Source organism: Bipolaris maydis, assembly GCF_028858645.1.
Source record: "Bipolaris maydis strain C4 unplaced genomic scaffold PSV08scaffold_10, whole genome shotgun sequence".
In the NCBI taxonomy this organism is placed as follows: domain Eukaryota; kingdom Fungi; phylum Ascomycota; class Dothideomycetes; order Pleosporales; family Pleosporaceae; genus Bipolaris; species Bipolaris maydis.
This window is the reverse complement of record NW_027093866.1, coordinates 824,977-848,135: the sequence shown is the minus strand read 5'-3', so window position 1 is coordinate 848,135 and position 23,159 is coordinate 824,977. Positions and strand designations below refer to the sequence as shown.

The 23,159-nt window shown below is 50.7% G+C and overlaps 7 protein-coding genes across 7 annotated transcripts; 2 read left to right on the top strand and 5 right to left on the bottom strand.

Annotated features, from left to right (window-relative positions):
• Nucleotides 1-89: 89 nt before the first annotated feature.
• PSV08DRAFT_183606 (Alpha/Beta hydrolase protein) lies at nucleotides 90-1,834 on the bottom strand (the record flags this gene model as incomplete). Its single annotated transcript, XM_014227797.1, has 3 exons — nucleotides 90-1,381; nucleotides 1,432-1,608; nucleotides 1,657-1,834. 3 exons carry the CDS (start codon nucleotides 1,832-1,834, stop codon nucleotides 90-92), a joined length of 1,647 nt encoding a protein of 548 aa, XP_014083272.1.
• A 1,122-nt stretch (nucleotides 1,835-2,956) lies between these two features.
• Nucleotides 2,957-5,125, bottom strand: PSV08DRAFT_403334 (peptidase S8/S53 domain-containing protein). Its single transcript, XM_014227798.2, has 2 exons — nucleotides 4,828-5,125; nucleotides 2,957-4,764 (listed from the first exon to the last, which is right to left on the bottom strand). Exons 1-2 carry the CDS (start codon nucleotides 5,011-5,013, stop codon nucleotides 3,100-3,102), a joined length of 1,851 nt encoding a protein of 616 aa, XP_014083273.1. The 5' UTR covers nucleotides 5,014-5,125; the 3' UTR covers nucleotides 2,957-3,099.
• Nucleotides 5,126-5,942: 817 nt separating this feature from the next.
• PSV08DRAFT_403333 (HAD-like domain-containing protein) lies at nucleotides 5,943-6,970 on the bottom strand. The gene is made up of 2 exons (XM_014227799.2): nucleotides 6,693-6,970; nucleotides 5,943-6,637 (listed from the first exon to the last, which is right to left on the bottom strand). The coding sequence occupies exons 1-2, from the start codon at nucleotides 6,913-6,915 to the stop codon at nucleotides 6,066-6,068; spliced, it is 795 nt and encodes a 264-aa protein (XP_014083274.2). The 5' UTR covers nucleotides 6,916-6,970; the 3' UTR covers nucleotides 5,943-6,065.
• Nucleotides 6,971-8,031: 1,061 nt separating this feature from the next.
• Nucleotides 8,032-9,559, bottom strand: PSV08DRAFT_205965 (glycoside hydrolase; the record flags this gene model as incomplete). Its single annotated transcript, XM_014227801.2, has 2 exons — nucleotides 8,032-8,919; nucleotides 8,975-9,559. 2 exons carry the CDS (start codon nucleotides 9,557-9,559, stop codon nucleotides 8,137-8,139), a joined length of 1,368 nt encoding a protein of 455 aa, XP_014083276.1. The 3' UTR covers nucleotides 8,032-8,136.
• Nucleotides 9,560-13,934: 4,375 nt separating this feature from the next.
• On the top strand, nucleotides 13,935-15,467 carry PSV08DRAFT_184340 (uncharacterized protein; the record flags this gene model as incomplete). Its single annotated transcript, XM_014227803.1, has 2 exons — nucleotides 13,935-14,954; nucleotides 15,018-15,467. 2 exons carry the CDS (start codon nucleotides 13,935-13,937, stop codon nucleotides 15,465-15,467), a joined length of 1,470 nt encoding a protein of 489 aa, XP_014083278.1.
• Nucleotides 15,468-16,714: 1,247 nt separating this feature from the next.
• Nucleotides 16,715-18,118, top strand: PSV08DRAFT_205964 (glycoside hydrolase). Its single transcript, XM_014227804.1, has 2 exons — nucleotides 16,715-17,184; nucleotides 17,241-18,118. The coding sequence occupies exons 1-2, from the start codon at nucleotides 16,801-16,803 to the stop codon at nucleotides 17,949-17,951; spliced, it is 1,095 nt and encodes a 364-aa protein (XP_014083279.1). The 5' UTR covers nucleotides 16,715-16,800; the 3' UTR covers nucleotides 17,952-18,118.
• Nucleotides 18,119-18,381: 263 nt separating this feature from the next.
• PSV08DRAFT_226695 (glycoside hydrolase) lies at nucleotides 18,382-22,920 on the bottom strand (the record flags this gene model as incomplete). Its single annotated transcript, XM_014227805.1, has 3 exons — nucleotides 21,756-22,920; nucleotides 19,982-20,594; nucleotides 18,382-19,930 (listed from the first exon to the last, which is right to left on the bottom strand). Exons 1-3 carry the CDS (start codon nucleotides 22,729-22,731, stop codon nucleotides 18,382-18,384), a joined length of 3,138 nt encoding a protein of 1,045 aa, XP_014083280.1. The 5' UTR covers nucleotides 22,732-22,920.
• Nucleotides 22,921-23,159: the final 239 nt, after the last annotated feature.

Genomic DNA, 23,159 nt, shown 5'->3' with positions numbered 1-23,159 from the left:
ATCTTACATATCGACATTACGACAACATTACTCAATCTCCTTCTTTTTTTTCTTTTCCTTCTATAGAGAAAGAAGTAGATAAAGCTCGCTCAAACCCACCTCTTAAACTCCCTCATAACACCCAAATCCCTCTTCTCTCCAATACTCGTGCCATTACTCTGCGCACTCTTCGGCAGCGTCGTAAAACCCTCTCTCGATGTCAGACTCTCGACCCTGCCGAGCAAAAACTCCAACTGCCTGTACGCACTGCTGGGCTGGTACTGCGGCACCATGTGCCCACTCATCGCCTGCTGCACAAACGTAAGCTTGCGCTCGGTAATCGTCTTGCCCATCAATCCCTTTGCGCTCAGACTCGTCAGGCTCAGATCGTCGTGGTAGGGGACGTAGAAGTCATCAGTGGGCGGGTTCTGGAAGCCCTGAAGGCCGCCCCACGTCATGTTCTGGATGGCCATCAGGGTGCCGTTGTGCAGCAGGACGTAGTCGAGTTCGCCGTGGGCAATGATTGTGCGGTCGAGGGCGTCGATGATGCGGGGGATGACTTCCCAGGACGACGGGGGCGAGGTATCTGTGTCGAGGACGCCGTTGGAGCACTCGGCCCAGGGCTGGATGGGCGCGTTGATGGCGGCCTGAACGTCGCTGCGGTTAAAGTAGATTTCGGTGCGTGGAGGCAGGTAGTCGAAGGAGCCGGGGAAGCCGAGGGGGTCCCAGAGGAGAGGGCAGGTGGTTGCGATTGCGTAGACGTCGAAGCAGGGGTTTGTGTAGATAACGGCGTCGAAAATGTCTTGCCAAAGGGAGCAGCCTTCTGTGTCGGAGTTGTTGGCCGGGGTGGGGAATTTGCTGGTCGGGGGGAAAGTGAGGTATTTTTCCATGTACTCGGTGTAGCCGCAGGCGTCGGCGCGGGCGTGGATGTCGTCCATGAAGCTCTGGTTGAAGTTGAAGAGACCGGCCCATTCGTCGACGTAGGCGACGGCAGGGACGTCGGTTAGGAGGCCGTCTTCGGCTACGCTGGGGTCGTAAAACATGACGCCCTTGACGTCGTAGTATGTTGAGTCGTTCTTGCTCAGCATGGCGTCGGCAATGTAGGGGACGTAGCGCCCAGCGTATGACTCGCCGGTGATGTACACTTTGCGGTTCTGCAGACCAAAAGTGTCAACAAAGTTCTTGAAAAAACCGAGGAACTCCGCGGCAGTCTCTTCTTGATTAGTAGCAGTCGGCGTTCCCTGAGAGAAGCCAGTGCCGACGGGCTGTTCGACCCAAACCATGTTGGTGAGGTTCGCCCAGTTCCATGGGTTGTAGACGGGACCTGGGCCGCTGCCGTATTGCCATGAGATGGGTCCGTTTTCCTGAAGAAATCCTTCGAGAGAAGAGCAGCCGGGACCACCTGCATCGTTTGTTAGACGTAGTTTGTGATAGTATTCGACTTTGGCTTACCGTTCAACCAGATGGTGATTTCGTCGCTAGCATCTGGGTTCTCCGAAGGAAAGAACCAAAAGTAGAGCTCCCGAGTCTCATTGGCAGCTTTGCTAATGGGGAGAAGACCAGCGTATGACTCGCCAATGTCGAAGTAGACTTCGGGAATAGCTCCAGCAGTGCCGTTCACAGCAAAGGCTATATGACGTTAGCTAACTTCCCGTCTCTTCTTTCTCGTGTACGCACCCTTGGAGGCTTCAGTGTTTATGATCTGAGTAGCCTGGCGCTTATGAGGGTGCACATTCTGCGCCGGTATGCCGATGCGAGGGCGAGGGAATTCCACCTTCCTGCCAACGGAACGAGCGCTCCGAGCAGAGACACTGGCTGTGAGGCCACACACGGCAATGATTGAAAGAAGCTGCATGGTGACTTGCTTCGGGCTTGAGGCGCCGGGGATTGAGTGTTAATCACGTCCAAGGTGTGATTATCAATGGCCGTGAAAGAGACAAAGCGGTGGGCGCGCAGTCTTCTTCAAGTACTTACAGGCGCAGCGCGCGAGGCTGACATCATTCAGGCATACCCTGCCAACGACGCGGCACATATCTAACTGTATTCCGATAGGTACTAGCGATATTAGGTTGGAAAACTGGAACCCAGCTCTATACCTGGTTAGGAAGGCGAGGGTATGATGGCAAGTTACGGCTTGCTCGGCCCATTGCTTGACTAGTAGCAACCAACACGCGCAACTGGCCGTTTGCAAAGTGCCCGCCAACGTCTACTCAGCTTGATCTTTCATCACGTAGGTCGAACATGCCCTCTAGAGGGTTTCAGAATCTCCCTACATACTGCTCAGGCACCGGTGGAAGTATCCAAAGTTTGCACTTGTGTGATAAACACCGCAAACAAAACAACGGACCAAACCATGTAGTAGCACGACAAAAGGTTCAGCAAGCCCCGCCACGGCAACCAAGCAATGCCACGCCCACTCGTATTTCCTAGATAGCAAAGCGGGCGACGCAGCTTCTTTGGCTATGGGTAAGAAAACGGGTTGTTCTTATCTCTCTCGTTAAAGCCGAAGTGTGGGGGCAAAGCCACAGCCTGTCCAATGCGCAGGCCCGCTGCAAATCGTTATAGGCAATCACACATGATGATTGGAGGGGAGGCAAACCGCGTCTTTTTCTAATCGGATTTGGCCGCGTCAATCTCGGGGAATCAAGCACCGTGGCGAATGCTTGTACTTATTGCTTATTAGGTGAGAACAAGGTGCGGGCCGTACTAACTGCATGAGGCAGCTCGTTGAGGTTTTGGAGGTGGCGCGAGGTGGCGCCGAGTTATAGCAGCCGTTGCGGAAAATGTCGCACGGGACTTGCGGAGGTGAACAGTATGGTTGTGTGGTCTACGTCTTGTTACGGAATACAACTGCCGCATGTGGCGGGGCTGGGATAAGTAGTAGGCTACATTCATGCTTGTACTTCATAAAGTTTAATACAATAACACTGAACTCGTGTGCCGAGCAGCATTCATCGGTTCTTTGGTTTGGAGAGTTTTGGAATTTTGAATAGTCGTAAATTCGTCATAAGACTAATATTCGTGAGTGTATGTTCTACCTAGGATCCGTTTCTACCCTGCAATACATGCAGCCTCGCAAAGTCACTCAGCCCTCACACTCCACACACATACAAACATCCTCTAAGCCTGGCCACCGAGACCGCCACGACGAACGCGACGCTCGCCAGACTTGGGTGCCGTCGCGAGGGTGAGCAATTGCTTGAAATCAGGTGTACCATAGCCCGTCACCGGATCCCATCCTTCGGTGGCATTCCAAGAAGCATACGGCACGAGTGGTGCTGGGAGGCCTGAATAGATGGATCTTCCTGTGCATCCTGTCGAGCCTCCAGCAACGATATCGGTCAAGCCCTTGTAGCCTTGCTCGTAGATCCATGGGTTCAAGAAGCCGAGTGAAGACATGCCGGCAGCCTTGCGAGCATTGTTCAGGAGTGCGACTACGGATGCGAAAACAGGAGCTGAAGCGCTCGTTCCTCCGACCGAAATCAGCCTGCCCTTGTCAAACACCTGGAAGCCTTGGCCCTGAGCAGCTACATCAGGAAATCCGCGTCCTTGAGGGTTGTAAAGCCCGTTCCAGCGGTCTCCGAGCTTTTCAAGATATTCTGATACGGCCTTCTCTTGATAAGCGGGTCGAGGCCATAGGTCAGAAAAGCCGCCCGAAGAGAAGCTGACAGCCTTTTCGGGCTCAACACCAACAGTGCCGCCAACCGAAGTGACGTAGGGGCAAGAAGCAGGGAAGATGGGCAAGAAACGTGTCGTGTTTTTTCCATCATTGGTTTGGCATGCAGAGCCAGGGCCAGTATCACCGCTGGAGAAGATGACGGACACACCACGAGCACCCAACTGGCCGATCAAATTGCACACCTTTTTTGCATATTCGGCGGGTACACTCTGCTCGCTCTCGCCGTAAGATGTGGTCAGCACGTCGGGGAGTTCTTCGTCTTCGAGGTTATTAAGATATGTAAAGTAATCCAGATACGGCTCATTAGCGTTGTCGCTCTCCGTAGGCTGGTCCAGATCAGGGATCAGGATACCGCGACCGGGAACAGTGAAGTAGCGGGTTTCAATGTCGGGCGCAACAAGACCTGTTGTGTACTGAATGTCAAGATTGGCTTCAACACTGCTGGCTGTCGAGTTCTGGTCAAAAGGCCCTGCATTGACAGATGTAACTTGGAATGTGGAACCAGCTGCTTTTGGTTGGAAAGTGCTGATGAATTGCTTCAAGTCGTCAAAGCGAGCATATTGCTCCAGGAAGCCGCTGACTCCGATAGTGACATTGGCATCGCTGGCATCATAGTCTTTGAAGTTGTAGAGGTTGGCGAGGCAGTCGGGAGTGATTTTCTTGTTACACGTCGCATTGACAACAAGCGCTGAGAATGGGACCTCTTCTTGACTAAAGACTTGGCTACGCTCCGGTTGGATCTGGCCGAAGCGAGTCGTAGGCTGGATGATGTCGATGTCATCTCGAATGTGCTTCGGCACCGAGTAGTCTAGAGAGCGGATCTTCTTGATATTCGCTCGGGCCTCGTTCTGATAGGTCTTGAATGTAGTGCTCATCATTTGCTCGGCACGTTTAACCGGAGCATAGAAGCTGATCCACTCGCCATCGTTCTGGATATCTCTGGCCTCAATTCCAGACTCTTGCAGCCAGTTCAGGATGTTTGAAGTTGACTTGGCGCGCGGTTTGATGAGGTCCTTGAGTTCGTGTCGCTTTAGGTGCTGTCCGTAGCGAGGATGGCTGGGAGAAGAAACCTCCATAAGCGTCCTCTCAAACAGCTCGCTATCCGCCTGTTATGTTCAGTAAAAAGCACCGCAAGATTCAAACATGGGTTCACAAAAGCAATTACTCACCGAGCGTACTGCGATGCGAAAGCGCAGCTTCTGGTCTGGATTGGGGGCGCCCACTTGACTCCAACCCTCAGGAACGCCATGAAGTCGCTCGACAACTTCACCCTCGACATGTGAAGTAGTTGAAGCGGAAACGGCACTGCCATGGGCAACAGCCAGCAGGCCGGTGAGGAGTGTGTTGTACTTCATGTTGCAGGATTGATAGGAGAACAGAGACAAGGAATGCAAGACAGCGATGGCGTCTCAATGACCTCACACACGCACACCTTTTTCCCTTTGAGACAGGAATCAATGATGTGGTGAAGAAGGCGCGTTTGCACGAAGCAAGACTGATAGTTATACCCTCTGGTGCCAAGGCACGAGATACGCAGTTGACTAGGCGATCTTCCCAGCCCGCCGCAATCATTAATATGGTCCATATGCAGTTCAAAGTTCGGATCAAAATAATGGGTCTCCACCTCTTGGCCAAGACAAATAGATGGCCAAGCACATTGGCTTGGTTGGATGAGCCTCGCAGATTGGTGGGTCTTGAAACAAGCCCCTCGAATCCTGATAGACAGCTGCCTTAATCGTGATAAGGCGAGCTCCACAACTGTATTGTGATCCGCAGGACCAGCTCCATGCCAGCCCAAGCATTTTCTCATGAGTGCGACTGAGATGGGCCAACATGTTACATGCATCACACACACAACGGATAGCGGTGTATGTACTAGTATGCAGCCCTGTCACATACTACGGGTCGAGTTGCACATGTGTCGACGCTGGACGAGGGTACTATAAGGGCCTGCAAATTGCTGCTGGATTATATCGGCATAGCAGCACGTATAGCCGACCCTGTGCATATCACTAGTGGCTTAGGGCTACTCAACGCTTATAAGAGGTTGGGTGTGCTTGGTGTTGTGTGCCAAAAGCCGTGTGGCGTTGGGAGCTGGGGTGGATCAACGGCCCATCTTTACCTTCCTAAAAGCAATACTGCACCCCGAACATGTCGTACGAGACAAGTCGCCGCCCGTTGATGAGCGCGTCATAGAGAATAGAGCTTAGAGCTAGCGTACGGGTAACATTCTTAGCGATGCCGAGGCGGATTTCGTCGCGGATAGTTGAATGTGTGGTTTGTAGGTTGCTTTGGCAGCAGCACAGCATTGCTTGAGGAAATGGTCAATGCGTCTCCATTTCACTCTAGTACTACGAACTTCCTGGTTAGGCAGTCGTTCAAGCTGTTTGCTATGCACACACGCCTATCATTGTCTTCCCTCGAACCCATTCTCCAAGATGGCGATAAGATCATCGAGCCGTTTAACAACAAGATCCGTATGCTCGTGCTCGGCGAGATCGTTGTTCACATCGTTGACCAGCAAGACCGTCGCAGCTCCTGCACGATGGCCCGCCGTCATGTCGTCAATGGAATCTCCTACCATGATCAAACTGTTTCCCCCATCTTCGTGCATCCAGTCCTTGGCAATGTGCAGAATGCCAGCAGGATCAGGCTTGGGAGGCCTAAACTCGCGCGTTACAATAGGGCTGAATTTGGACTTTGGCAGAAACGTGGTGAGGAGATGTGCGACCGGGGCATCGAAATTGCGCGTGCAAATGCCCTTCTTGATGCCTCGCGAGTCGAGATACTCCATCAGCTCCACGAGGCCGGCCTGTGGCTGTTGCGACTTCATTGCAGTCCGCTCAATGTTTCGAATCTTTTCCTGTGCCTCTTCTTGCTCGCTCTCGGGCAGCGAGTACACGTGATCCAGAATATCAGTCGGCTTCTCGATGCCGAGAGCGGCACGCATCTCTGCAAACATGTAATTCTGCGGCAGGCCTGTCGTGCATTAGTATCCTATCATTTCACCCGTGAGACCCAGAGGGTTGGTTACATAATGTCCCGTCGACATCGAACACGATGCCTTTCAACTCTGGTCTCTGGTCCCCCTCCTTCCTCTTTGCTGGATCCAGTGGGGCAAATCGCCGGGGCCGCTGAGCCATTGTGTGAACTGATCTCGATGCACGGAAACAGGGCCTGATATTGGTGCCAATACTGCGCAACGACCTGGCCGAAAATCCTCGATGACTGGCGTGCCGAGCAATGAAGGCATTCATGATGCTGATGGTGGCTCTCAAGCGCGATGGGTGTTCTCGGAGGTGGGTCCGGGATGAGCCGCACCAGCTTCACCCCTGCGGTTCTGCGTTCACCGCAGCATAACGTAATCTTACAGCACCTTGTCTGCGGCATAATTTCCTGTCCGTCTTTCCCTCCCCGCCTGAACAAACCACCCCAGCACCCGTGTCACCATCATCAATGCATTTAGCCTGAACTCATCTCTTGCCGCCTACCCACTGTACACAGCCATGAATCGTGTCGCATCGCATCGCCCGTCCTCTTCGCTAAGAACATGCTCTCTTTCCGCTGCCTTACTGATTCTCTGCTTACGCCCGCAGTCGCCCCGAATAGGTCCGGCCGATGGGCTCTCATGGTGCCATGCCATTTCACCGCCTCGTTCTCATGCCCTCAGTCGAGTACTTTTGTTGGTACCTGCTGGAGCCGATTTCTCGCATCGACACAGGATCCATGTGGTGTGCTAACCCGACAGACGGATTCCAGGAAGCGAGTTGGGCTACATTGTTGAATCTGCTGACAATCTTTGTAGCCGACAATGGAAGATATCTCGTTGCTATTCTGAGGCGCCCTGAAAGCTCAGCGCATCCATACCAAGTCACTGGTCATGTCTCCTTTTCCATGTTCAATCAAGAGGGCGCGATATTCACCAAGTCATCGATCCCAAAACGAGAGATGAATCTTGATGCCCACATACAACTTTACAGTGATTATGGTTACCCGCCAACATCTCGTGTCCATCTCACAAACAAGACGCCAATAACTAGGGCGGCATGTTCCCAAGCCTCGCCTTCCTCTCCCCCTGGTCCCCTTTCCAACACCCTTCGCACCTTTTATACTGTTTATAGTAGAATTGATGTTTATCGGCAAGGCACTGCGGTGCTTACAGCGGATCAATTCGATGACGTGCATCTTTGAGCGCGGGAAAGGATCGATGCTCGGACGTGCGACAAGGGCAGAAAAGTCTATCCGGCATACCAAAAATTTGGGTGCTTACTGCGACCAAAGGGTGCACCCGTGTGAACATCATATCGATCTACATATAGTTACACACTAAGACAACATCATAAATGAGAAGATAGAGAGAGAAAACGAAGATGCAACACAAAACGTATATTCTATGATTCCAATCGGGTATATTGTATATGTCTCTATTCTACTCCCCTTCGCATCGTCACACGTGGCTACCAGGCTCCACAACGCACCTAAGCCTGAGTAGCATTGGCATTGCGCACATTGACATACTTGCTCTGAGGAAAGTACAGCAAGTTCTCAGTGGGCTTGAGCGCACTCTCACCACCAAGCGCCTGGACAACAGTGCGAACAAGCGACTTGGGGTCAGTGACGGGACGGTCACCAGACGCCTCCCACCACCAAGCACCACCAAGCTGCTGCGCCTTGATGTACTGGGTCTTCCACTGCGCCACCTGAGGAGTATCGAAGCTAACGAGATCACGCGTCTTGCGGTTATATGTCCAGGCCGCACCGACCTCGTACGAAGCATATGCGGTACCCGAGTTGTTAAGAGGAAGCACCTTGTAGTCGTAGTTACCCGCTTGCCAGCTTCCAGGCATGCTACCGTTGAACTTGACGCCCGTGCCGTCGCCAAAGGGGTTGGGGTCCATGACGTTTGCAAAGGCCTGGCCGTACAGGGGCATGCCGAGCTGGATCTTGGTGGGGCTCGAGATCTTGCTCTTGTAGTACTGGATGGCGCGGTCGGTGTTGAAGGGGGTGAACTTCTTGTTCTTGGCGTCCCAGCCGTCGGTGGAGCGAGGGTTCGTCTTGCTGGGCCAGAGGTTGCTGTTGTGGCCGGTGAAGTTGGAGAAGCCGGGCCCTTGGTAGTCGAAAGCCATGAGGTTCCAGTAGTCGACGTAGGGGTCCATTTCTGCAATGGGAAAGATTTCGTAGTTTTGGGGGCCGGCGGGCGAGGAGATGCTGATGATGAAGCGGTAGTTGTTGGCGTAGGCGGCGGAGTAGGTGTCGAAGACCTGGGATCCAATGTTAGATAATGCTGGGTTAAAAGAAAAGATATATTAAACTTACATTGCGGCAGCGCTTAACGGCATCAGCGAAGTTAGCACTGGCCTCCAAGTCCTCGGGGTACTCGTAGTCAATGTCGATACCATCGATACCAAGATCCTTGATGAGCTCGAGCGAGCTGTCGCAGAACTTTTGCCTGCCGGCCTCGGTGGAGAAGGCAGGCTTGAAGTTATCTCTGAAGCTCCAGCCACCAATGGAGAGAGTGACCCTCAGGTGGCGGTTCTGCTGCTTGAGCTTGAACAGGGCACCAAAGTTACCAAGCAGAGTGGCGTTTCCAGCAACATCACCAGGGTAGGGGATCTGGATGTCCGCCCACTCGTCACTGAGCACGACTTCACCAGTGACGTTGTTCACGTTGGCAAAGGCATAGTTGACCTCGGTCAGTTGCTTGGCGGGGAGGTCGGTGACCTTGTAGTTGCGAGCGTAGATGCCCCAGTTGATGAAGAAGGTACTAGCATGGTATCCCGCGCTGCTGCTACTACCATAGCTGCTGGAAGAGTAGTGGGCGTGCTGGTGGCCCCTGAGACCCGGTGCTGCCTGGGCGAGCGAAGAGAGAGAGAGGAGAGCGGCGGCGTCGGTGAAACGCATCTTTAAAGACAGGACAGGCTGATAGCCAAATAAATGAATGTGATTAATTACTTAAAGAGAGTGTAACTCGCAGTGGCATGCGTGTGAGTGAAAAAAAAAAAGCTATATTCCGTGTAGACATCGATTCCATTTAAACAAATTCCTTGCCATCTAATCTAATGGCGTTTCGTCGGTGTCCAAGACCCAAGGGCTGTTCCAAGCCTTACGAATGGTATCTTTCATTGTTCGTTCCATCCCCTTTGGAGAAGAAAATACGGCCCGAAAACCTTTGGGGGGGGAGAACGGGAGTGTCTGCAGTGTCTGAGCGCAGAGTTTATTTCCTTAGCGTGGAGATTTTCGGCGCTTTTAAGCCTCACCGTTTCAGGTACCAGGAGCCGCGATTTCACCATCGCTCCTCCTACGATTTCAATTGGGCACGCCCCCTAGAACAACGTCCTTTGTGCATAGCAAAAGTCGGACCTACTACGTTCGAAAATACGTGTGCTCTGCTGGCCAAGAGGGATGAGGTACCCCGAACGTCCTGTCGATGTCAACGCTCCGAGGCACGGGTCGAATCGCAAGGCTCTTTGTTAGCCTTTGCTTAGCATCATCCTGGTTGGACCTTGCTCAAATCATCTTAAGCAGCGGTGCTCACGCGGCTATGCAGTTCTCCTAATCTAAAGGCTTCCATTTCCGTCTTCTCTTGCAACGATCACCCGTTGTAGAGGCGCAGTCAATCTAACACGGACTGGTCGAATACCTCACTCGCGCCACTGTCGCAAGATTTCCATGTCTGCGAAGTGTAAACTGAGAGTTTGTTCGAGACCTTTTTTTTCAAGGACCAGAACGCGTCCTGTTCGAATGTCATCATCAGTTCTTGGTGTTATTAAAATGTTGTGGTGCAGTCTTCGCGCTGACGCTACCTTATCCCTTTTTTTCTAGTGTATACCTTGCCCAGCTTGACATCCTGGACTCCCGCAAATGCATGGTTGTAGTGGGTTGCCCATGTGAGTACTATCGTCACACGCTGCCCCAAAGTGTCGATCAGTTGTGCTCCGAGCGGTTCCGGATCCGCAACCGTTGGTTGACAATGTTTCTGTTGGCCTTGTAGGGCTGGTTGTGGTTGGCAACTACTGCGAACCACCCGTGTCGCCTGTTTCGCAACGTGGGCAACTCAGAGTGTGCAGTTTACGTACGTACTACGTACGTACTAGCGCTAAGTAGACATTGCAGTTTAAGGCGCTAGTACCTTGGACAACGGGTATCGTGAGACGCCGCCTAGATCATGGCTTTGTCCTATTCACACTACAAAAATAGGTATCATACAAGCTCATTCTCAATGCAGTAGAACACTACAAGTAATTCGGGTAGTCAGCCAAGTCCAAGGGCCATGGGCGTAAGGCACGCGCTAGGCCTTCGATCAGCAGCCGTCTCACGAAAGACGGGTGATTCTGACAGCGGTCGAATGACTGGCGCGTGCATCCATGACAAGTCCATAGGACTCTCTGCGTTTCACACCCTTGAATAGCGCTCAAGCGCAGCAAGGAAATACTTGAAACAGTTGGCTCAGGTGTTTTCTTGGTGCTCCATCCAGGGACTACGCAGAGTACCAGACTCCATAAACAACCCATTTTACAAATGCTACTTGTATACATACCTTGTCTCGGTTACTCCCTCCCTCACAGACTATGATCAAGAGAACGCTTTGATACTATGATTGGAGTGTAAAGGGTCATGATCTTGATGAGGCCCGACACTTCGGTGGCGCATCCCTGGGCTATTCGTCAGCAAGGTTTCGTTTCTTCCGGATGTGCCGCTGCTCGGACAGGGGCATATATTGCGCAGCGAACGCAATCTGTCAGAACTATAAGCTTGCTGCAAATAGAGTTCAAAGGGGAAAACAGTCAACCACTCAGTTTGACCGACGTGCGACAGCTGCGACATACGCGACGTCGTCTTGACAGCAGCAGCAGTTCGTTGGCTGCAATGGCATTGTTGTTTCCCAAGATATATTCTTTGACTTTTTGCGCAGTCCAGAATTCCCACCGAGAAACTTCGGTAGTTGAGAATGGCAATCGACTGGACGAGCCACCCGCCCGGCAATAGAGACTGCGACGATCAGTTCGTGATGAACCTGAAGCAGGCTGGGAACCATAACACCGTCAGTCGCCCATGCCTTGGCACTGATTTTATTTGACTTGATTTTTTTGAACCGATGGAATGGGAGCGGATCACAATAGCCAAACAATGAATTAGGAGAAAGAAGGCCCAAGTTGGTTGATTGAATTTAGCTCTCAAGTCACGTGACCTTCCAGACCCCAATCACAATATCAGGGGCGTTGGCATAGTCACGTGACCGTTCAAATTGGCATTTGGACGGTTACATGACATAGTTGGTCATGTGATTCAGTCACCGTCATATCAAACAAGGGCCTAAAGAAAGATTGCCCAAGATATGTATCAGTCAATGAGTTCAAATGAATGCGCTGTGATGACGAGATGGGAAAGTTGGACAGGAGACGATATTGCGAATTTATAGGCATCGGAGCACATTGCTACACTGTGTGTCCTCATCACAACCATAGTTCGTTATGCTGCTATCTTACCGCAACTGTAGTTCTCTGGGTTTGATAGACGTGGAGGACTTGATTGGCACCAAATGGATCGAAAATGACGGGAGCCGCGAGAGGAAGGTCGACATTGTGTTGACGGGAGTCGAGATCGAGTTCGGATGGATTCGTGCCGTTGATGAGATGAGACGATATGGCGAATATATAGGCACAGGAGCGCTTTGCGCAATATATCCTTATTACAATTATAGTTTGCTATTCTACTACCTTTACTATAACTAAAGTTCGCTATACTGCTCCCTTCGTCGTAACCCCGTTTTGGTTATTATTCCTCATAGAGGTTTGTCTATTATTACAATTCAAGGCAAGCTGCTTACAAGTAATCGGTTTGGAGGATCCGCAGGATGGACTGCGCCGCAATCCTTTAACCACGCCGCAGTCACGTAACTAGTTATACACGATTAGATGCATCTAGCTAATTAGAGCGCGATCGTTAATAATCACTTTATTAATCGTATACGATTACTTAGTTAACTAATTAGAACTACACCTTCTACCTAATCGTCTACGATCACCTCTATAACCGTAGCCAATCGCTTTATCTCCTTAGTATATAGTATATAGAGAGTTATTCTAATTGCAAGTTACCATCTAGTATTGCACCCTGCCGCTCTATCTGCGGAAACTAACTAATAAGAAGCTTGACACGTGAAGTCTTATATTACTTCCACTTGAGCTATACTCTTAATGTTAGATAGCCAGCCCTGTGCCACTGCGCTACTACAACCAAAAAGGTACGAATAATCAGCGTTCTGCTGATACTCTACACAGGATAGTATATATAGTTAGCGCCTTGCAGCGCCTAACACTTAACATCTATTTAGCATATACCTATTAAGAGGTTTTAGTAGTAATACTAATCTAATTTTTAGGGTTCAATAAGGCCTTGTAGAGGTCTACCTAAATCCTTTTATTACATATATAGTAAATAGAGAGAAAAAAGTCAAGAGATAGTTCTCTATTCTGCTGCCTTTACGGCAAATATAGTTAATCTAAGTATATCTAATAGGGTGTACCTAGTAGGCACGATAATTGTTGTATTGACTATATAGTGGTTCTCTGGAGTAGCTAGGGACTACAATTTACTCAGAAATAGTGCAGTGGTCAAACAACGAGAATTTAAAAAAGCTCGTTCAGCTCTAGAATTTAAAATCCCCTTCCTGTCAATTAACAGCTTATGAGAAAATTTAATTTAAATGTGGAAACAGTTTTTAAAATCTAGAAGCTACTTTTCGTTTTAAGAGGGAGGGAGGAGATTCTACCTCTCGATCTCGAGAGCTCGTTAGCATTGTGGGAAAAGAATTTTGGTATCCTGAAGAAAACCCATTGCACCGCCCCCACTTACTTTAAATTTAAAGCCATTTTTCTTAATACCCGATTTCGGCAGGTTAGGATATGACCTGCTACTCTTCTCTGAGGTAATTGATCTAATACTCTGTACAGCGAATAGATACATGTAAACAAGTCAAGTCGGTCATAGGCATCGGTGCGCCGTGCTGTGCTACTATCCTTGTTGCAACCACAGTTCGTCACGTCACTTTCTTATCCCCAAACAGTTAGTTCTGCTGCTATATTGTTGCAACTATAGTCTACTGTTCTGTTGCCTTCGTCGCAAACATAGTTTGTTATCCTACTGCCTTTATCCCAGCTATAATCAATTTAGTTATTATACCTGATAGAGGTATGTTTAAAAGGCATAAAATAGTCACAGAAGATTGATTACATCGTACAACGCGACTTCGTTACCTCATCCTGAGGCTACCAAAATGACCGGAACTCAAGATTTTGTCGGAGAGCCCTTTCTAGCTGATATCCAAATCCCGGCTTCCCTGTGCGGCGAGATCATTAGAGAAAGAGTTTCATGCTATCGCCGTACACGAGTACTACCAAATCAGCTAACTCCATGTACATTCGAAGACAGAGAACGCTATCGACAAACTGTTGAAGACTGCCCAATGGGCGCATGCAATAGAACACATGGTTTCTACAACAGAGAAAATGGGCTTTTTGACAAGTTTTTGGCTTTAGTTCATACACTTGAACATGCCAAAGCGTTGGCCTTTTCGTTCGGTTCGGCAGACGGCGTCGAAAACAGGCTGGAAACAAGTGAAACCAAACTTGGTTCAAGCGGATACCCCACCACTAAGGACATGCCTGATCAATTCAAGCCTCCCACTTCGAAAGAAATGTGTGAGTATGCTCTACACCCACTGTTCATTACCCTTCTGGCTTTTCATTACGGTGGGCCTATCAACGCGGCCTTTTCTATCCACGATCATGAACGGAAATCCCCGGAGGACACTTCAGAGGACAATATGACCTTGTACAGAGAAGATAATGAGGGTAGGATATTTAACGGAATCCGAATAACCGTGGTATGGGAAACGTGCAAGGACAAGACAAAAGGGTCTTTGGAGAGACACACTGTGTTTCTGGCCGGTGAGACGACGCCTCGGCCACTTGTAAGCTTATGTGCTCAGGAGCAGGATTGTGGTGACTCGCCTGTTGTCATAATTTACGACTCACGTTGTGCGTGTCTGTACTACGATGGTGAGGATCCAGGCGCCGTACGTCACAGCATTAGCTTTGATTTTCACCTCAAAACTATCAGTAACGAGGACCTCGAGCTGTTGAGTACGCCTCCTCAGTTGCGTTCTCGTCCAGGTTTATCTCTGGCTGAATTGATTACCCGATTTCCCGTTATGGATTACGTCACTCACTTTCATAACCTGCTATTCGACACAGAAGTACCGAAAGCAACCCTGGCGAGACTTTCCAACATAATTGTCCCGATGCAAGAGATCAAGCTAAGAAAGCCCCGAATTCGATACATGGAACAATTCGAATAGGAAATGGCAGGAAAACTGAGGCATATGCTTCTGGATATCCCAAGGGCGGTGAACAACACTTATCTGATAGCCGTATACCCTTCATTTGCTAGCTTCAGAGAGAAGGTGGCTCAAAGAGCACGTTTGTACCTGCTCACTACTCCCAATGCGATGTTGTTCCCCGAATCGTCAATCCAGGAGACCATAGAAAATGCACGCCAGCTGATCCGAGGTTTTCCTGAAGAACTGATATCGAAGCGCATCAGGCATTACGATTCAACTCTTACACGTAATCCGTATACGTACGAAGACTTGTTGCCAACTTCCAAAATACAGAGTCTTGTTGGAGCTCTGAACGCGGGCTACCTCAAGCTTATTGGAGTTGGGTTTGTCCACGAATCGGTTTGTCTTTACTCGATGTCCGCACTAGCCCCCGCTTTTGGAAGGGCGATCAACAAGCCTAAGTACTAGTACGCAAGATGATCCCATATGGCAATACCGCTTCTACGAGCTTGATTTGAGGATATACGGCACCCGTTGTCTTCATCTATTCTGGTGTGCCGATTGACTCCTGAATTACCTGAATGCGCCTAGAGAAGGACCATTCATGCTCTGTCCATTTTCTGATGCGGAAGTAATCGCGCGAATAAAAGCAAAGGTGGATGTGATAGCGAAGCTCCTGCTGCGAAACTGGGTCGCATGGTGCGTGTTTGTGGATGGCTTGGTACTACAATAGAATCTTTTTCGTCCGAAATGTCGGCCCATTCTTGAACAGAGTCACAGTACATAGTTCAGCACCAGCCGTACACGTCGAAAATCAAATTTCTCAAGGTGGGAGCATTTGATGTTGTGATGTCTAATGTGCCAGAGAACGCACCGACCAACAGTAAGGCCGCGTGGCGCGCCGCTTGAAATGGCGCTAAGGGGTTTCAATTTAAACACATATTAACAAATGCGAGAAATAGGCACTGCAAGAGTGAGCGATATATTCCTAATCGTAGAAACAGGCAATGCTAACGAGAAGTGGTAATGCTGCGATCCCTACCAGAATTTCGGTAACCACTATAACCCGCTGTGCCGGGACGGCTGATGGTGTCTGCTGAAGGTTTTCAGGGCCCTCTCTCACTCCCCCCTTCGTATAGATTAAGCTAGTTGTTCCGTCAATCGGTCGTACTCGGCAGTGTAGTACGTAACCCGTGTCCGGCACCCACGTGCTGGCTAGGGCCCTACGCCACAGCAACGCCACGCTTCTGGGTCTCGTTTTTTGACCAAAACATGTTTCACCATACCGCTGTAATTTCGTTTCAGCATGGGTCGGCACAGTCACTGTCGGCTTGCTTTGCCAATCTGAGATGAGAAATTTGAAGATCCACCGAACGCTTCGCAGCGCTGATGGCTGACAGAGTGCAGAGGACACATACTTGTGTACGGTCAAGAGCGAAATCTTCCAGAATACGAAGATATAATCTACAATCATCCTGTGACGCGGAGAAATCGATCATGTGGGCCCTCCAATGCTTGTCATTTCGCTTCTTTACTACTCATGTCCATCCAAAACACATCCTAGCGCAATGTCAAGCATTGCCTAGACCGACAAGCATCCGAGATCCCAGAGCTACACTTAGCTTAACGAGACCTGTGGGGAAGCCATTCTCCACTGCCCCCTCCTGTTTGGAGTCCTTGTATAAGTACTGTGCCGTTGCCTCCTTATTTCCAGCACCAATTAACACACTCCTTCTCTTGTTCTTTTGATTCCACAAATACATATTCAGTTCTGAGTTCTTATTTTCCAACAGCTAGCACAATGGTCGCATATGCTCTTACTTCGATGCTTCTGAGCGCTGGTGCGCTCGTCTTTGCCGCACCATCAGGTCTTGATGCCCGCGCTGGATGCACTTTCACTGATGCTGCGACGGCTATCAAGAACAAGGCTTCTTGCACGAATATTGTCATCAGTGGCATGACTGTTCCTGCTGGTACCACCCTGGACCTCACGGGCTTGAAGTCCGGTACCACTGTCACTTTCGAGGGCACAACGACCTTTGGATACAAGGAGTGGGAAGGCCCTCTCATCTCCGTCTCCGGAACCAACATCAAGGTGGTGGGTGCTGCCGGCCACACTATTGATGCCGCTGGTCAAAAGTGGTGGGACGGAAAGGGATCCAACGGAGGCAAGACCAAGCCCAATGTAAGCGATGAGTTCACTGAAACAACTCTGAACCGTAGTCTGACTAATCGATTAAGTTCTTCTACGCTCACTCCTTGACCTCATCTTCAATCAGCGGACTCAACGTCAAGAACACTCCCGTCCAGGGCTTTTCCATCAACGGTGCCACCGACTTGGTTCTTGACCGTATCACCATCGACAACAGCGCAGGCGACACAGCCGGCGGCCACAACACCGATGGCTTTGACATCGGCAGCTCCAGTGACATCACCATCTCCAACGCCAACGTCAAGAACCAAGACGACTGTGTCGCCATCAACTCCGGCACCAACATCAAAGTCACAAACTGCCAGTGCTCCGGCGGTCATGGTGTCTCCATCGGCTCTGTCGGCGGTCGCAAAGACAACATCGTCAAGGGCGTCGTCGTCAGCGGCACCACCATCGCCAACTCGGACAACGGTGTCCGCATCAAGACCATTTCCGGCGCCACTGGCTCCGTCTCCGACATCACCTACGAGGACATTACCCTCAAGAACATCGCCAAGTACGGCATCGTCATCGAGCAGGACTACCTCAACGGCAGCCCAACTGGCAAGCCCACCACTGGTGTCCCGATCACCGATGTTACCCTCAAGAACGTTGCTGGTACCGTTACCGGCTCTGGTACTGATATCTACGTCCTTTGCGGAAAGGGAAGCTGCTCCACCTGGTCCTGGTCCGGTGTTAGCATCACTGGTGGAAAGAAGAGCTCCAGCTGCCTTAACGTTCCTGCTGGCGCTTCTTGCTAAGCGCTAAGACACTCTCTTTGCAGGAAAAAAAGCGACTGATGTGCTGGCTAGAGGCCGGTGCCAACCATTTCTTAATTCATCTTGTACATCTTCATTTTATAATTGTATATATCTCAATGGCATCGAGTGCCAAGCTCAATCTTTTTTTTTGCTTCTCATGCTTGATATGATACACGTGTGCTTCTGTCTTGGCCTTGCTCATCTGTAAAGTTGTAGTGATTCAGTAGTCGACACGTCAAACTCTAATGCTTCTATCTGGTAAACTGCTAGTACGTTATGCATTTAGTTTCACCACTAGTCCTACTAGCGCAGCACTTTTCAAACGACAAAGCATATGTTTACTGCACGCTTCGTAAAAACAACACGCAGTAATACAAACCATATATTCATTAACACATAAGGACATCAAATACCTTTACCACTCGCCCCATCACACCCTCTCCAGCCAAATCAGCTTACTCTGATAATCCATCGGCTCCCACATCACATTAATGCCCCCATTCATATACGTCGCCCCACTATACGTCCCATTATCCAAATCATTCGTATACCTCGCCTTGGGATCCAGACCCTGCAGCCTGACGGGGGGCGCGGCGGGTTTAATCTTCATAGCCTGTTGGAACGCAAAGACGACGCTCCTCGCGCCATCCGGGCTCACAAACTGGAATGCAGGCCAATTCGACTGCGCGGGGTGCGCGATGCGGTAGTAGTCGCCGGAGATGACGACGGGGTTTACCTCTTTAGCGGCGGCCATGATGGAGGGGACGGCCGAGGCTTCTTCGGCGGAGAGTTCAGAGGGGTTGAGTTCGAGACCGAAGGAGCCGCACATCATAGCGACGTGGCCGCGGTATTCGATGCTGATGTTGCGGTTGGTGAGTCCATTGGGGACGGCGGAGACGTGGCAGCCCATTGCAGAGGGCGGGTACACAAGGGATGTGCCCATTTGGATCGTGAGGCGGTCGGAGCCGTCCGTGTTGTCCGAGGTCCAGGATTGAGGCCAGTAGTGGAGGAGGCCTGGGTCGAAGCGGCCACCGCCTGAGGCGCAACCTTCGAAGAGGACGTTGGGGTAGCTAGTGGTGAGGTTGTCGATGACGCGGTAGAGGCCCAGGATGTACTTATAGTCGTCGGATGGGTGCGCCATCTCATGTATACCGCGGTTGTTATCCCACTTTACGTAGCTAATGTTTCCTGAGTCGAGGATGTTGGAGACGCTGTTGATGATGAATTCTTGTACTTCTGGAAGCCCGACATTCAGAACTAGTTGGTTGCGTGTGAGAGTCCTCTGGTGCTTTCCCGCATGCAAGACCCAGTCAGGATGCTCATGGTACAATGTCGAGTTGGGGTCGACCATTTCCGGTTCAACCCAGATGCCGAACTGCATGGGCTTTGACTCGTTCAATACCTTGTAGTCGGTTATTTGGTCAACAAACGGACCAAGACCATTGGGAAACTTGGCCGGGTTGGGTGTCCAGTCACCAAGACCAAACGAGTCGTTGTCACGCGGATATTTGCTACCGAACCAACCATCATCCATGACGAAAAGTTGGACGCCGAGCTGTTCTGCTTCACCAGCAAGTTTTACTAGCGAAGTCTCGTTGATGTCAAATTGCAAGCCTTCCCATGAGTTGAGCAGAATTGGCCGCGTCTGGTTCGTGAACTTGGAGCGGGAGAGATGGTTACGGTAGAGGTCGTGGAAAGACCGCGACATGCCTCCTACACCTTCTGACGAGTAAACACCAACAGCCTCGGGAGACTGAAAAGTCTCACCCGGTCCAACCGGGATGCTTGCATGTATTGGATTGAGGCCCATAAGCACACGTACGTAACCGTTGGAGAAGCGCTGAGCGGTCGCGGCGAAGCTGCCAGTCCAAATCAAGCTAAATCCCCATGCTTCTCCAGTCGACTCGGTGGTGGTCGGCGATACAAGTGAGAAAAAAGGATTGTGCAGATGCGATGAGTAGCCAGCAGTGCTTCGGAATCTACTCTCCGTCAGCTACAATTCTGAGTTTTTTTTTGCGGAAAATACTCACGTAGTCTCGCCAAAGTCAATCGGTCTCCGTACAGTCTGGAATTCATGAGACCAGTCGCCATAAGGCTCAATCATTTCCAGCTCGACATTGGGAAAGTCTGTGCTGAAGCTCGCTGCCCTCTCAATCGAGATGTTTGCAGTTCCATTGTTCGTAATAGTAAAGCTACGTGCGATAGCATTGTACTTTGGGAAAATCGAGTACAAAAGTGCGGCCGAGACATCTGACACATTGTCGTACAGATGTACAGTCACAGTGGTAACATCGCCAGCTTCTCCATACGTGGCTGGTAGTCCGGGCAATGTAGGTTTGCCCTGTGAGATGTCGTGAGATTGATACTCGAGAGCCGTTACAGTGTCGCCATCCGCATGCTGAATATGGATAGCAGGCAAGCGAAAGTCACCACGACCAATATCAGGAAACTCGCGACGAGCATTGCCGACTCCAGCAACCCATCCGCTGGAGGAGATGCTAGCAGGAGGCGTAAAGTCCGTTGCCGGTCCTCCAAAATGATCTGATATGAGATCTCCAGACTGTGTGTCCACATGGAAAAGATACGACATGCCATCCGCCGTCAGCGTAAAGTTCGTCCCGCTCGCAGTGACAGCTACAATTCCTCTCAATTAGCCCATATCAATCAATTTCAAGTTGCACAAACACCCACCATCCTGTCCAACAACAGCGTGGACCAACAGGCCCAACACACAAGCTCCCTTGAAACCCAACATAGCGAGATCAAGCTTGATGCAAACAACACATTAACAGAATACCTCTCAAAAAGACAGAAACTTGCCGCCATTATATACATAATCTACCCAACCCACCTCGCCAGAACGACCGATCGCTCACATCCCGAGATCGTCACCCTCACCTAACTACTCCCAAAAGAACCTGCACCTTCACCATCCGTGAGGGGAAAGGCAAGCGGGGGAAAAAAACGGGGTAAAAAAAATATCCTGGGGTCGCCAGCCCGCATACCAGTATGCAGACGAACTCGTCCGCAAAACCCCCTCCCACGAGGCGGAGAATTAACGGAGAACAAAGTGATTGGCAGAAAGCTGCTTGGAGCAAAGTTGAAAGTGGCCGTGGGCGGGTGCTCTACTACATTGGGGCTAGGATAATAAACGATACGCATCTCGGACGCCGGGCGCCGACGGTGAAAGTGGGACTGATGGCGTCATAGTAAATAACTCATGCGTTTTTTTCTCTTCTTCCCGACCCGAGTGTTGATGGGGCGGCGTTCGGGTTGTACTACTACTTTTTGCGCACGCATTCGATAGTGGAGGAAGTGCGGGGAAGACCCGCTTAGGATGATGGGATTGGGTGCTTCGGGAGAATGTTGAGGGTTGTAGGTTCTCCCGAGGAGTAGTAGAACAGAAGGCTGCAGGGATATTTTACACATCATATGATGCATGCAGAGGGGGGGGGGGGTTTTTTGCTGAAAACCAGCTAAGAAAAAAAAGACGCACGGAGTGAAGCGGAAAGGGCTTCGATAGTGGAGGAATGAGATCTTGGGAGAATCGAAGTTCATCAGTGCTGATCCCTGTGGAGACGATCGAATCTCGCGTTAGGACATAAGGAATGGCAAAAGGTAAAGCGAGATCAAAATGGTGGTACATGGAATTAAACAATATTACGCCTGGTATGCTTCTACTCGATACATCCTACTCATCATTGTCATGCAAGCTATGCGATTCCGCGAGTTCAACCTTCACGATCAAAAGAGTGAAAATGCCGTGTAATCCACCGGATGAGCCATCCCCCATTCATCATACACCGGGCATGCCCAACCACGCCCTTGCCTGCGGGACACCTCTTGGAAGAAAGTACACGGTCCACAGCCCCGCAAATGCCACAAGAAGTCCCGTGAACTTCTCAAACCACGTGTGGAAGTAAGCAGCGGTCATGAGCAGCATCCACCACATCAAAGCCGCAACGCCGAGAGCAAACTTGACGCCTCGAGCGGTAGCCTCGCCCTCAGCCTTGGCCAAATCCTTTTCCACGGCCACACTCGCAACCTTGCCATCAGGTAGGGTAATCAATCTGCCGTCCCTGAGCCCCTCAACGCGCGTCAATGCAGGGAGAAACTCGAGCCACAGCAGGGAAGACCCAAGGATGAGCAAAAAGACATGGCCCGAGATATCGTGACCACCCTTCCACGTGCCCCCCACCGCCTTGCACGTTGCAGCCGTGATGTATTCCCTCGGGGTACTCATATCATCTCTCGCGTCTTCGTTCCTCAGCAGCTCACACTGGCCGCCCGTAAATCTGAACCCGCGATCAATAAGGGGCGGGCCAAAAAACCACTGCGTTAAGAAGTACCACCACATGGTCACAAGACTGTATCTCAAGAATGCTCTCAATCGTCTCGTGCTTGCACCCTGTCCGAAACTAGGGTGGAAGACGACAAAAACGGCGAATGCGAGCGTGGTCCACAACCAGCCTACTTTGACAAAGTACACGTTGAAGACGTTCTTCTTTTGCGCAAAGTACGAGGGCGCAAACTCGACTGGGTGCGACTGCAGGCTCGCAGAGTAGGGCGCATTGCGCGTCGAGGGCGAGAGCGTGCTGAATACGCTGCCGAGCAAGAGGGTGAGCGGGTAGATGGCGATGAGTTGGGCCTCGAGGCGCGTAGGGAGGAACGGCGAGCGACGAGCAGACGAGGTTGGGAGGCGCATGGTACCGGCAGGCGTCTCGACTGTAGTAGGAGTGCCATTGCTTTCAGGAGACAGAGGTTTGCGTTGTGTTGCCATTGTTGTGTGGTAGGTAGGTATGTACGATGCTCGGCGAGAGCTGACGGGCTCTATAAAGGGATGATGGCGTCTTTGCGATGGCACGGTAGGAGATGGATCCGACTGCTACAGCGTTTCCATACGCAATCGTAGCGTCCAATGGAACAGGTACTGGTGAATAGGGAGAAGACGAGTGTCCAGAAAGTGGGCGAGCTCTCACCTGTCAAGCGAACCCAGCGACAATGACGTTACGTCGATTTTGGCGGCTGAGCCACACGCGCTAGCCTGTTTTTGGTACACCATTTGCCAGGCACCACTACGTTGTTCAGCATCAAGCCAGATTGATGGATCACTATCGAATCTTGTGGCATAGAATCATACCAATATCTCACTTTTCGTGCATTTTTCGAGCATTTTTCGAAGACGAATTTGGCGTACAGATTACTATT